Source organism: Dermacentor albipictus, unplaced genomic scaffold, assembly GCF_038994185.2.
Source record: "Dermacentor albipictus isolate Rhodes 1998 colony unplaced genomic scaffold, USDA_Dalb.pri_finalv2 scaffold_17, whole genome shotgun sequence".
Lineage (NCBI taxonomy): Eukaryota > Metazoa > Arthropoda > Arachnida > Ixodida > Ixodidae > Dermacentor > Dermacentor albipictus.
In genome coordinates this window covers 603,640-618,158 of record NW_027225571.1, presented here as the reverse complement: position 1 = coordinate 618,158, position 14,519 = coordinate 603,640, and the positions used below count along the sequence as shown (strand labels likewise).

The 14,519-nt window shown below is 44.8% G+C and overlaps 1 protein-coding gene across 1 annotated transcript in view; it reads right to left on the bottom strand.

Moving 5' to 3' along the window:
• Positions 1-453: 453 nt before the first annotated feature.
• LOC139051999 (uncharacterized) overlaps positions 454-14,519 on the bottom strand; it is a 66,109-nt gene continuing 52,043 nt past the window's right edge. The window contains exons 10-13 of the mRNA XM_070529065.1: positions 14,058-14,229; positions 11,796-11,957; positions 3,344-3,481; positions 454-980 (exon numbers count right to left, since the gene is read on the bottom strand). Coding sequence (XP_070385166.1) covers positions 774-980; positions 3,344-3,481; positions 11,796-11,957; positions 14,058-14,229 — 679 coding nt within the window. The 3' untranslated portion in view covers positions 454-773. The remainder of the gene's footprint in view (positions 981-3,343; positions 3,482-11,795; positions 11,958-14,057; positions 14,230-14,519) is intronic.

The window sequence follows — 14,519 nt, the reverse complement described above, 5'->3', positions numbered from 1 at the left end:
GCGCGCACACTAGGCCTGCAGCTTCCGCATCAATTGCGCAGAAGTCAGTGAAATGGGAGACCGCGCCGTTTCTGGGTCAAATAGACCGCGCGAGCGGCGCGAGTTTATGCCGCCACTTCCGTGCGGAACCACTTGAGCGTTGCAAGGGCGCCGTTGACAAGAGGGCCGCGCTGACTCCCCTCCCCTCCTCATCTGGTTTTAATACCCCATCAATGTGAAAGGAACAGGCTGAGCCCTAGCTGTCCTCCTTGCGTCGCTTTTGCCACTGTAGACGCAAAACCTTCATGGCCGCAGGGCGAAAAAAAAAAAGACTACTTTTGTACACTGAAATGCAAACTCTTTGTAGTTTATTCTTGTCTGTAATAACGACGGAACCCTTCCCTGCGTCTGCTCACATTTACTCAATGACTACAGAAAAGTAATTCCAACGATTCAGTTAAGCGTATCGGGACTGTGTGATTGCGAATTCAGCTATTACTACCAAAGAAGAAAACATAAACTTAAGACGGTGATAGAGTTTTTGGTAAGTAAAGGGAAAGCTGCACTCGCTCCGAAGTTTGCGTAGCGAACTCCTGAGCTACCGGTTTAATGAGAGATGAGCTGAGGTCTTTCTACTTCAGCTAAAGTAGGCGCAATACTCGTAGCGTTGTAAAGCGACAATTCGCAATTCTTCCAAGTCTTGCGTATTGTTACATTACTTTAAGTGCGTAGAGGTTACAGAGCATAATTTCTTATTGATGCTAAGAAACCAAATATAACGCGAAGCGACGCAATCAGAGAACAGGTGGGCCGAGCTGTTGAACATAAAGCGGCGTCGAAGGCCATCTTGGGCTCGCCAGCCAGTCACCAGATGTGTTTAGGTGGTGCGAAAGCATCCAGGCCGGCAGTACTGACCAGTTGAACACCTGGTGGCCTAAAGTGTCCACGCTGATCAAGGCGAAGGTGACAATTAACGCCTTCAACAGAATCCCGTACAGCAGCTGCGAAAATATGAAGCACATCAGCAAATGTACAAGGTTTGTACTTTGTCTATTATATTCTGCGACGATACCATAATAGCTCTGCAGGATGAGGTGCTCGGTTCCTAATGCGTTAAGGTCATAGACTCAGCATATTGATGTCTGCTGTGCAGGAACAAGCAAAAAAAAAAAAAGAAAACCGTAGCATAAGGTGCGTCCACGCAAACAAAGAATCCGCTTCATAAACTAGCGCCTGTCGTCGGTTCGAATCTGGAGCCGAATTAAGAACGCTTTTCATTCGTAAGTGCTTTCTGCCATTGGCCGACTGTCTTCCGTAATAATATCTCCAGCACCAGGATTGGCTGGAATTTTTTCTTACGAACAATTCTAGAGTAAGAGCTTTAGTGATTACGTTCCCTTATATGTGAAGCCTGTATATTCAGAGTATTCTTCTACGTTAAAGAGGCCATATACATGAAGACCTACGTATTACAACTGTATCACGTGGAATTATCCACATTTTTACAAACTGACTTGTCAATGCTATTCCTTTACATAGCGTGAACTCGTGTCGACGCCTCGAGAGGCTGATCGCCCGTATTCACAAAAAGGCTCCTACGCAGGAATTATTCGTAAGAAAACATTTCAACCAATCCTCCTACCGAACATATTATTAGCGAAAGCAGCCGGCCAGTAGCAAAGAGCACTTACGAACAAAAAACTTTGTGAATTCATCCGCAGTTTACGCCATAATAATTTGTGTAGTGTGCAATGTGGCACGTCGGATATGTCACCACGATATGCTCGCGGAGAGCAATATCGACAAGTAGTGCACCTAGCGCGAACAAACCAACTTGTTTAGCGCGTGTTATTTTTCGTTACAGCTATATGAATTGAAACTCATGTTCGTTGAAGAACAATCAAGACGAAAACCACCGTTTGCGTGGTAGCACGGCACACAGGTAGAATACATTTTTGTCCACCATGTTAGCCAGTTTAACAAGGAATTATATTGGCCCGACCATTGCCTTCAGTAATGCGTCATTGAGAAGGTTTGAAAGCAATTTCAATGAAAGTTGTCAAATCTGAAAGCTACGCCAAAATATATTAAAATGTTTCTTTTGCAGTTTTTGTTTTTAACGCAGAATGAGATAACACGTGCACACACCGGCCACACATTGCAGTTTCATTGGTCCCACAAATAGACATACTTGATCGATGTGTTGAGTTTGTAGCTGCATAATGCAAAAATTAGTAACGTTGACTCTGACAATGTAGTTTAGCGCGTAATTATGTGGCTTTAACAAATGCATACTTGCATCCTGATATGTCCTGAACGCAGACATGCTTGCTTGCCCCTCTAAAGGAGAGATAGCCACAAGGCAGTTTTTTTCTGTGCCATGAAAAGCAATACGTGTCTTTTAAGTGAACAGATAGAAAACGCACAAAAGAAACAAAAATCTAAAAAATATATTCTCTGCCAGTCACATTTACGAATTTGTTAGTACGAAGATCTCTTTTAAAGGACATCACACTTGTTCGACATTTTGGTTCTTGTTCGTTGCTTCACAAGCACTGCCGAAACAGCATACTGCCACAGAAAATTATTAAAAGCTTTTTGAACCTAGTTACGAGCATATTGACCAGTCACACCCTGTATTGTGCTTTCCCTCGTCCTCAGCTCACCGCCCGTCTCAGCCTGGTGCGATATATCCTTGCCATACGAACTTGTGGAGATGAAGCGCTCGCATCGGATGCGTATAATATTGCGTGACCATTTATTCTTTTCCTATTTATTTACCTATAATCCAGATATATACATGCCTTACCTTGCGACAGATATGCACGCACTCTGCGACGACGTCGCAAGAGCACACGCGCAGATACCTTGCCGCAGCTGTGTCGCGAGAACTATATCAACCATTTTCCAATCACTTCAAAACGGATCTTATCAACCTAAACCTATCGTTACCAATGGTGGCAGAGAAAACCAGCACAGCAGCGAGGCAGCAAGCAGAGGATATTCTTTGAATCTGGTTCATAATAATGCGTCGGAAAAAATAGTTGACCAAGATGATCATAAGATATGCTCTGCGCACGTAGTGCATTCGATGCGTTCAAACTGCTTTAAGAATTGTTTCTTGAAAAATACTTTGAAAAGAGACTACAAGCCAGAATGACCTAACTGTAATACCCCTGGCCTTATAGTGTCATTCCTTTAGGCTGTATTCAAGGCACTACATGGGGAAAGTGCTGCGGGTGAAGGTGTAGCGCCTATGCATTTTACTACATGCTTTTCGTGGACCCTTAGAAGACTACTCCTGCGCGTAAGAATTTGAGAGAACTGAAGATGACAAATCCCACAATAAAACGTCCAAACTAACCATAGACAGCGGTCCTATGTCGGTCAGCTCACTCAGCAAGGCGATAGTGACCCGTGCCGTCGGGAACACCATGGAGCTCGAAGCCGCCACGGTGACCGGTAGTGCGTAGTACAGGGGGTTGCAGGGTCGGACCAAGGCCTGTTAGCGGCGTTTCGCCACATTCAAGGATCGTGTTAAATAAAACAATATGCATAGCACGCTGAGCCGCATCACGCTGGTATGTGAAAGGGGGAGCAAAAGTTCGCTTACTGCGACACATGCAGTAGCAATTCCTAAGCGTAATGAATAAATTAAGGGAGAACGCGGTCCACTCGATGGAAACCTTCTGCCTGAAAACGCACGTTCGTAATATTGCAGTTAAGTGATACTCGGCTCTTGAGGATTGTGTTGACAAAATGTTAAGCACGTCAGTTCTCTGTAGAAAACTTGTAATTCCGCGTCATTAACTAGCTCACGGTGCTGTGTACCGCTGCTCTGGAGGCGATATGCAATTTTCAATATGCAATTGCGAAGTCATGATAATCGTAGTACTCATACGTATCTACGCTGTTACTATAGAAGTAATCTCGCGATCTTTACAACGCGCCATAAGAGTAATATCAGAGTGTGACGGTAATACCCACGCGCACAGTAGTTGGTAAGATCACTGAATGCTGAAAGTGGGTCGAGGCCTCTTCACAACAACGAATGACAGAGGCACCGACGGTCTACCGGCCGGTTCTGTCTTGGCCAGTTACTGATCGGTTCTTCCAAGCCTGCTTTCTTCGATCGCGACATCATCTCTCCATCAATGATGTTAACGCAAAATCTCTAAGCACTATAGTGCCTCGCACGAGAGGTATATGAGCTAACTTTGTCATTGTTTGAGCGGAAGGGCACACCACTTCATTAGCTTGAAGATTAATCAGAATAGACTTTATCAAATTGCTGATTAGACACGCAAGTGCTCAGTGTAAGGTCACCATTTTGTTAATGAAATACCAGTCGCACTTTTGCGCCTCCTGTTACAAACTTTTCGCAATATTTGTCAGAGCGCTAGTCATCCCTTTTTCCTACAGCGAGGAAGGTGGGATGCACACATTGATCGTGGCATCAAGTTGGAAGAAATACTTGAGGAAGCGACAGGAAATGCCTTATAAGCTTGTACAAAATTCTAATATTATCACATCTTCACCACGGCGCCATAGTTAATCATTCTGCGATGCCTAGCGCTTTGAATATTTTAGATACTATCCACCAATTAGGCATGCGTCTTCCTACAGGCGCCTTCAATACTAGTCCTGTGCAAAGCCTGTACGTTGAGTACAAATAATGGTCTCTCTACTTCGAAAAAAACATATTTAAGCTTTTCCTACGCCTTGAAGGTAAAAGCAGCTGTAGACCATACATGTCATTCAACCACTCGCGACTTGTCCTCGGCCACGCTGTTCCGTCACCGCCCATCCACTCGGCCCCCTCTGTCCCTCGGGTTGGAAGCATTGTCAGAAGAAACAGGCGTCCCTCTTCTAGGGAATGTCCTAATGGTTCCTACTAAGTTTCGACCGCATTGGGAGTGGCAGACTATCCAATGGGACGTCTCTCAGAGGTATCAAAACGAGCCCCTGAGGCACACATACATTCGCATTTTCTTGAACCTAAGGAGAGGTATTCCTGTGCTGAATTTTATACAGATGCTTCGAAGTCTCCTCCTGGTGTTTTTTACGCAGCTCTAGGACCAACGTTCTTGAACCCGTACGTTGAATCCAGATACACGTATTTTTACGGCGGAAGCATGCGCGATCCTCTCTGCTATTAAACCCACTAAACGAACAAGTCTCGCTAGGGATACTGTATTTACGGTCTCATTGAGTGTAGTCTGTACGCTAATGAGTTTACGAAAACGTAAGAACAATGTTTCTTGCGAACTATATTCATTGCTATGCTCTGCTTATTTGGATAATCAAGTCATCCATCTTTGCTAGGTGCCTGGACAAAGTGGCACAAAAGGCAATGAAGGTGCTGACGAGAATGCGATTTCAGTATCCTTTAGGGACACCTACACAAACATACTCATTCCTTCCACGGACTTTAAACCATATTTATGTCACAATCTGAAGATACACGGGCAGAAACAGTGGGATTCCCAGGTATACAATAAACTGCACTTGATCAAACCCAAATTAGGGCACTGGATATCGGAGAAAACAACACGATACAAGAAAGTGATCCTTTGTCGACCAAAGAATAGGTCATACCTTCAGCACCCACTCTTAATTACTGACTGGAAGTGATTCTCCCTCATTGCGAAGGTATGGTGACAGCCTTACATTTCGCCATGTCCTCATCCAGTGCAGGGGAAATAGAAACTGCACGTAAAAAAGACTTTCATTCTGCGTATTATCAGCGTATTCGACTTCACCCCGCATTGTTTTCGTAGCAACGAACCGCTTTTTAACCTTGGAACAGTTTTTAGCTTTTTATATGAAGTCAATATCTTAGAAATCAGTTGGCCGGGTCGTGTGTAGCACATGCAGCCTCGCCTTTGAGGCTGTAGCTGCACTGGCATAAGGTTTTACAGCACACGCGCCTCAGCACTTGATTTATTCAAGAGCCCTGTGGAGGCAATAGTGCTTGTATGCATCCTTTCATATCGCTTCTTAGCGAATGTTTTATGCCCATTTTAACATGAGTCGTTGTCATTATTTTGGTGCTCATATATTTTACGCAGTTTACAGCGACCCGTTTTTTAGGCCTCCTTACAGCCACATCAGATATGGGGTGCTATAAGGTAAAACTATTCCAAACTTTTTTATTCCAATTCTACACTCCGCCCACCGCGATTGTTCAAAAACTTTTTTGGACACCCCCACTTCATCTGTCTGTCACAAACGTCACGAAAACCGGCATAGCTCCCCATCTGATATGACGTGTACTCACTGATTATGCATAATTTCACCGAACAAAACAAAAATAGTTATTTCTGATTCGACGCCTTTTGCCATTAGCCCCCTAACTATTGGTCAAAAGTTTTCGGGCTGCCCCCACTTCACCTGCCTGTCACGGGACGTCAAAAAACACAAAAACTCACCGCGTCAAAGTGACGTGTACGCGTTAAAGAGGCATTAATATGCCGAAGAAAACTGAATTTTCTTCGGAATAGCCGTAGGCTGCCCGATGGCTGCACCCGATCGCTCCGACACTCGCTACTCGCCCCTGCCGGAGAGCATGGATTCATTTGCGTGTAATAAAAGTTTTCGCTTGGCCGTGTAACGTTTTCGAAAACTTTCGGCACGTTTACGGCCTCGTTCTGCCAACTCTTCTTTGCTGAAGATCCGTTTAAGTGTCATTCTTAAGCTTCCGTTCCATGCCGCCGCGATTGTCGACGAGCCACAGAAAGCTAAGTAAGAGAAAGCGACCAATCGCAGACGGCGGCACCACCCTCTTCTTCCGGTTATTGATATTCAGTGCAGTGGCTCGGCCCCATCGAATCCTTCTCCCCTTGAGCATGTTCCTCGCATCTTGTGAGCCAATTAGATAAGACAAGCCGCTCAGTGCAGGCAATGTTATTCGTTTTTCAAGCAAACAAAAGTGCCCTCCTATGAACGAGGGAAGCATTTGATTGGTTTATTCAGACAACCCTGCGGGTGACCCCCCGATGCTTGCATAGGCGGTTACGCAAATTTGACGTCAGGAGATTGGAATAAAACCATATTGGAATAGTTTTACGTTATACGGCCCATACATTTACAACTTATTTTGATCATTACATACACATTACTTACTGAATTCATTACTATATGTCATCGCGCTCTTTGACCATAACTGGTTCTTGTGCCATTAAACGTCATACATCATCATCATCAGCTTGCAGGGCCGCTAAAGTACGCCTGTCTGCAACCATGGAATAAACGCGATACACGGTGCTTCAGCCAGTGCTTCGCAAAAAAAAAGAACAACTCAGCCATCCGCAAGAATACGAATCAAGCAACACGAATGGGTAAGCTTCTAAATTGCTATGTAAGAAATTATGAAGAATAAGTTAGTTTAATTATCAACAAAACGTGAACACTGCTCTTAATGAATCAGTATTGCGCAATGGCATGATGTGGGAGTTCTAAAATCATCAATTCTGGAAAGGTTCCATCATGTGAAAAGGCGTTTTCTTTTTTTCTATATATAACAACGAAGAATGGCCGGAAATTGTGCGGTAGTACCGAAATGTGTGGCTGCTTCATGACTGAAGCCATCAGTGGTGCCACAGCAACACATTCAAGACGTCCTCTCACAAGGGACACTATTTAAAGAGTGCCACATCTTCATCACTGTTGTAAAAAATATCTCTAGTAAAATGTTTCTCGTTTTCGTTCTTTCCAGATTACACATTACGGGTGCGAGCTTGTACGCGTTCCAAAATAGAACGGAGGCGGTTCGTTCTTTACGTCATGAAATAGGCGGTATGTTCCGTTCCGTTCGTCCGATAACAGACGACACGGAATGATTGACAACAGATATCACGTCACAATTGACGTCATGACGTTCGGCATGGTTCAAATTGACGAATCGTATTTGGCTCGGCAGAACGAACCGCCTCCGTTCTATTTTGGAACGCGTACAAGATCGCACCCTACAAAACCTTAAGATCAAACTCGTTCAGATAGGGTACGGAAGCCTTATAAAGAAGGTCGAAGTTGTGCCAATAAACGCAAATCGTTTTGTTTACGTAAATCGTCATCATTATACGGTGCCGTGATAGATTGCAACTAAGCCTTTTTAGCTGTACGCGAATATTACTTGCAGTCAGTGGCGTAGCTAGAAATTTAGTTCGGGGGGGGGGGGGGGGAGGGGCGTTGCAGCTCCGCCTCCCCCTTATAGAATTTACCGAAGGATCCACCCCAAATGCCTGAATAATACCTACATTACCACTGCCAAAGATGCTACAAACGAATTACTGTACGCTACACAATGTCAAGACAAGTAAAATATGTATTTTTTTCATAAAATAATGTACTCGTATGTCTCCAAAATTGTGCCGGAATAACTGATACGAATGGTTCCAGGTTTTTTGTCTATTAAGTAAGTAAAGAAAATTTCACACGAAATTTAGAACTATATATCTGATCGAAACCAGCAAAGCAGTGTATGCCGCTGGTATAAATATGTAAAGGCCATGAAATGAACAAGTTGAGGATAAATATTGTAATGAAACTTTGTCAGGTTAGTACCTTCTTTACATTATTGTACAAGTGCAGCAGCCAGGGAAAAATCGCAATGCCACTGTTCTTTGTTCCAATTTATTGTGCAGGAGCAGCTGTCACCGGTCGTGCATTGTAAGTAATTGCACCGAAATTCTAGTTGCAACAGAGAGCACATATAAAAAGCAGGAGTTCTGCAAAATATACCAGGGCGAGTCAAATGAAAGTGAACCAATGCGAATATATGACAAATGGCGTACTTTATTTAAAAGTAGTCCCCATGACCATTTAGACATTTGTCTCACTCAATAACGAGTCGAATGATTCCCGTCTCATAGAACTCCTTGTGTTGCTGCTTCAGAAAGTCTGTAACTGACTCTTTCAAGTCATCGTCCGACGCGAATCTGGTTCCCTTGAACTGTTTTTATCAATTGCCTTAAAATATGGAAGTCGCAAGCCGACATATCTGCGCGGTATGGTGGATGTTACAGCCTTTCCCACTTGAACTTTGCCAGTTTTGTATTAAGCACGTTGCTGAAGTGGGGACGGGCATTGTCGTGGAGCAGGATGACCCCATTCCTCAATTTCCCACGTCGTTTGTTTTTGATTGCAGCCCGCAGCCGATCCGACGTTTCATAATATCGGAAGCAATTGACAGTCTCTCTAGGTTTAGCAAACTCGATCAATAAGGGCCCCTGACGATCGAAAAAAAAGTCAACAACCCATTTCCGGCAAAAAGACAACCTTTTGCTTTCCTTGCGGTGGTGAATTCAAATGTTTCCACCGTAAGCTTTGTTGCCATGTTTCAGGCTCGTGGTAGTGACACCATGATTCGTCCCCGGTCACAATTACAAGAAGTCTTCACCCACATTGTGGTGCCGGATCAGATGAATCAAGGTAGCGCCGAACCTCTCCGTCTTCTGGCAGTGGTTTAAAATCTCGGGCATACATTGCGCACACAAGAACTGATAACCGAAATGTTTATGAATTATACTGTGAACCAAACCGTAACTGATGTTCCCACGCTCCACCAGTTCATCGATGCATATCCTCTGTTCTTGTGTAATCAGCGCATCAACCTTTGCAATTGTGTTGGGGGTGATTCCACGTTGGCTTTGGCTCGGTCTTGGATCGTCTTTGCAACTTTCACGTCCTTCTTCGGACAGCTTCCTCCAACGCTTCACCATGGCCAATGAAATGCAATGTTCAACGTACACGGCAGCCATACGGCGACTAATTTCTTTTTGCGAAACACCTTCAGCAGTCAAACACCTCACGGCACCACGCTGTTCAACTTTTCGGGCATCCATTATGTCACGCTACCATGTCCAACCCAGTGTATAAGAGCAATAAAGAACATTTATCCTCCCACTTTAGTGTCACTTATGTAGATGAGAGATGCCTGTGTGCTACGCGCATGCCTCGCAGATAAGAACCGAACCATTATTGTGCAGGGTGGGTTGTCTCACTTTCATTCGACTCGCCTTCGTACATTAGAAAGGCGAAGATACAATGGAATATACAAATGCAAAGATACAGCTTGATAAAGCGCAAGAAAGTATTACCGGAAACAACGTTCACTGCACGTATACAGAAAACCGCACAAGATATTTAAGTATACGTAGAAGTCCCCAATGAACTTCGTATCAAAGGAAAAGCCACTGTATATAATGCGTCAAAGAAGGCAAATAAACATGTCGCGCAAACACACATTCACAGACTCGCACATGCAGCATGCGGCGCGCGGTTACTATGTTATCGCCCTTGGACTTCATAAGGAACATGACGGCAACGGCCGGAATGCACCTGGAGTGTCCATACAAATGCTATCGCAATGATACAATAAGATTATCCGGCAACTGAAGCGTCCCGTGGCCCATTACTTTCCACAAAAGAAGAAGTAACAAAATCGAACTTTCTCCATGAGACAATTCACTGCGCCGCAACAATGACTTTCTTTCGTTTGTGGGGCGGGGGCATCAAACCGATAAAAACCCGAAGGAGAGCATGTTGGCCACAATCGAATGCCTACTTTGGGCACCTAATGTGGCTACCGAAGGAATATCGACGACAACGTGAGACGCTTGGCCCACAAAGAACCATACCTATACTGCTCGGTATACTGCTCGCAGGCGTCACGAGAACGTGATCTTTTCGGGTGAAGGCAACTGGTCAATAAACCCACATATGCTAGCTGAAGGCATCAATGTTGCCGGATTCGAGACCCTCGTGACGCCTGCGGCAAAAAAGACGTTCCACGTCCGCCGCCTAGGTCTGTGAGTGGGGGCGCTGGCTAACACTCCCAGGGTTCTACTAGTACACATAAATACCCAAGAAAGTGGATGGGGAAACGCCGCCGCGGTAGCTCAATTGGTAGAGCATCGCACGCGACATGCGAAGGTTGTGGGTTCGGTTCCCACCTGCGGCAGAGTTGTTTTTTCATCCACTTTAATTTCCATTAATTTATCATTACTTTATTTCATTTATTAAGCACATGCAATTTCCCCTATGTTGTACTTGGTGTCAGTGTTTGTTGGCTTCTCATTATATAACTAATAAATATCGGGTCCCTCGGTAAACCCCCTTTCTTCTCGTTTATTACTTAACGAGGGTCTCGAATCCGGCAACATTGATGCCTTCAGGTAGCATATGTGGGTTTATTGACCAGTTGCCTTCACCCGAAAAGATCACGTTCTCGTGACGCCTGCGGCAAGAAAGACGTTCCACGTCCGCCGCCTAGGTCTGTGAGTGGGGGCGCTGGCTAACACTCCCAGGGTTCTACTAGTACACATAAATACCCAAGAAAGTGGATGGGGAAACGCCGCCGCGGTAGCTCAATTGGTAGAGCATCGCACGCGACATGCGAAGGTTGTGGGTTCGGTTCCCACCTGCGGCAGAGTTGTTTTTTCATCCACTTTAATTTCCATTAATTTATCATTACTTTATTTCACTTATTAAGCACATGCAATTTCCCCTATGTTGTACTTGGTGTCAGTGTTTGTTGGCTTCTCATTATATGACTAATAAATATCGGGTCCCTCGGTAAACCCCCTTTCTTCTCGTTTATATATATATATATATATATATATATATATATATTATGCCATATATATATGGCATAATCGACTAGGAGAACTTCTCCCATGTGTACATAGAAGAGGAGCGCATCTGGCCAGGCGGCAAATGCACACAGAGCAACAAGCAAAACAACAGTGACGTGGTGACAAACTTAAATTCTCTACCCGTAATGCTACACATGCAAGAGATGTCCTCAAACTCACGGCTTCAGTGGCCACGGGCAACAGGATTCGCACAGTATGGCGGCTGCTCAGCAATTCAGTCATGAAGGCGGCACAAACGGTTAGAGATGCTTGCGACAATGATCTGCTGTAAGCCTGAAGACTTATTAGATGGTCTCTCAGCCAGGCTGCAAACTTGCTGCTCTAGAATGACAAAGAGTGAGACAGAAGCACATAGGAAAACAAGTACGCCGGTATTTGTTTTCTTTTTTTGTTGTTGTTGTTTGAACTCTCCAGGAGCTTGCACAATTAACAAATTCAAGAATGAAGACTAAGTCGAGAAACTATTCTAAGAGGCAATTCTTTCAGGACCAATCGGCCTGTGTCTGCCTGAGTAAACTAACACCCCTCTTCCCCCCCTCCCCGACACAAGCCCATGCACAGACACCAACAAACACACAACACGCAGAACTGTACTCTCTAATTTACCTGCATGCGTTCCTTCCACAAAGGCTAAAGTTGTACAGCCTAACGAAACACCACGGGCCGAACTAAAGAAAGAATTTCTTCTGTAAGTGCTCTTTGCGAACTGACCAGGCCCCCTCAGTGAAAGTAGCCAGATTACTGCCAGTCTTAATCTTGACACAGTGAGCATGCTCGCTGTGTCAAGATTAAGACTGGCAGTAATCTGGCTGTTCATTGTGCTAAGTGTGGCTGTACTCCGCTCCTTGACCCCACACGTGTGTTGAAAAGGTACAGCAATCAGATGGCCAGAGAGATCTTTGAGGCATTTTCAATGTGTCAGTTAGGAGCGACCTGTGTTAGTTCCCCTTCTATTGCACTTTGTGATGAAGAACTTAAGTTCCTTAGAAGTTAAGCAGTTTGGCCTGTGTCCACTATGCTATGGTTTCTTTTATATTGTTTAAAGTCATTGACGCATGCGCAGCAGTAGTTGACCGACGATGACTCGCCTTCCCCTCCGCTTCTTTCACTCTATTTATGCCTGTTGCAAATCGTATATATTTGCGCAGGCTCCAATAAAGGTATTGTTGGCAGTAAGCGCTCGTCCTGTGTCCTCCATTGTCCGTATTTTTTTGGCGCTGTTTTAAATATGAACGACAGTGGCGCACAGGTGACAAATGGGCGTTGTTTACGATATGCGTTCTCGATTAGCGGCACAGTAGGCTTAACGAGAGGGTTTGCTAATGTTTGCTTATGTTTGCTGTAGCGGCCTCGAGATGGCGCCCAAGTGTATTTCGCTCGTTCGCTTGGTGTAAAGCCGCATGTCAAGCCGATGCTTGTCACGTTTTCCGTGGCAAAACACAGCAGTGTGGTCGGTGCTGTGGTAACAATGTGTGTGCGTTTTACCGACGACGACGATATGAACCTCCTGAAGGAGGTTTTCGCCTTGAACCCACTCGGACGGGCGTCAAGATGGGCTTCTATTGCAAATAAGTGGAAAGAAGTGGCAAATCGGATTTCTGAAAGCTAAATTGGCGGCGAAACGTCCCCTTCGGAATAGCTTCGATGTTGAGTGGATCTTGAGGACACGTAGAACCTGCGCGGTCGCTCTTGATCCCGAAGCATGAAGGCGTCTATGTCATCCCAACTTAAAAAGGACACGTAAAATGGGTCCCACAGAACACTCGATCGCGGCATGCTAAGAATAATAAGCGACTCTAGACAAAACAACACTCAAACGAAACACCTACATGCGTAATAACGCATCGACTGTGGCTTTCGATAAGCTTGACTTAGGGACACACTTGCGGATTCGGCATTGGATAAGCTCGACATTTCGTGTGGATTTGGCTTCCCAGTACTTTGTGCTTTTACATCTAGATGGCTGTGTATTTGTTTGCGTTAACGTTAACGCTTTTCTCCGTTCCGCTATTCTAAAACACTACCTTGTGCCGCGCAGTGCAGTCTTTCTTTGCGTTAGCGCTGCGTCGCACGCTTAACGCTAACGCAAGCATTGTACGCTATACTAAAACTGTCTAATAACAAACAACACTAACGAACGGAAAGCCTCCCCATGGGCCGAATTCATAAGTTCGTGAGTGATGTTTCTCATCTGCCTGCTACATTCACTAATATTACGTCCAACAACGCTATTTGCTTGTAAGTGCCAACCACTTGTAGGTGCCGACCAAGTGGGAAACGTTCTATACAAAAGAAAATTAAATGTTGCGAACACGGGCCCAGCAACCGTACTTCTCGTCGCTTTCGTCTTGAAAGTTCGCTGAGTGCGCCAGTGCTATGCGCGAGAAACAAATTATATTCAACCAGCGACGCACACACTACCTTCACGATGAAAGAAAGCGTGAAGGTGCCTCCATATGTGATGACAGCTCCCCAGGGCAGCCTTTGCACAATGAGCCGGAGGCCCGCTGTGGGTGGCTTACGACACCAGGTCCAAGGGAGTGAGAACAAGGCCACGATGACAATAAAATCTAATTCAAGCTGTTCGTAGGCTCTGCAAATCACACATGCGCAGGCAAAGCCGCGTAACTCGTTTGTGCGAATACAGATAGCAAGCATTACCCGCTAGGTGCAACGATGGCATTCGTGAAAAAACAAGTTGCGTACATGATGTTCTTTTATCATTGTTAGTTCCAGTAAAATTACATATTTTGGCTGGAATAAAAAACTCCTCGTAGATTTTCTGAGAACATATGTTATAGCCTATACGACATATAAAAGAACCTGTATTGCGTAAGCTACGTTTTTTTACCCAACGTCAGTCAATGAGCGCGTGCAGTAAGT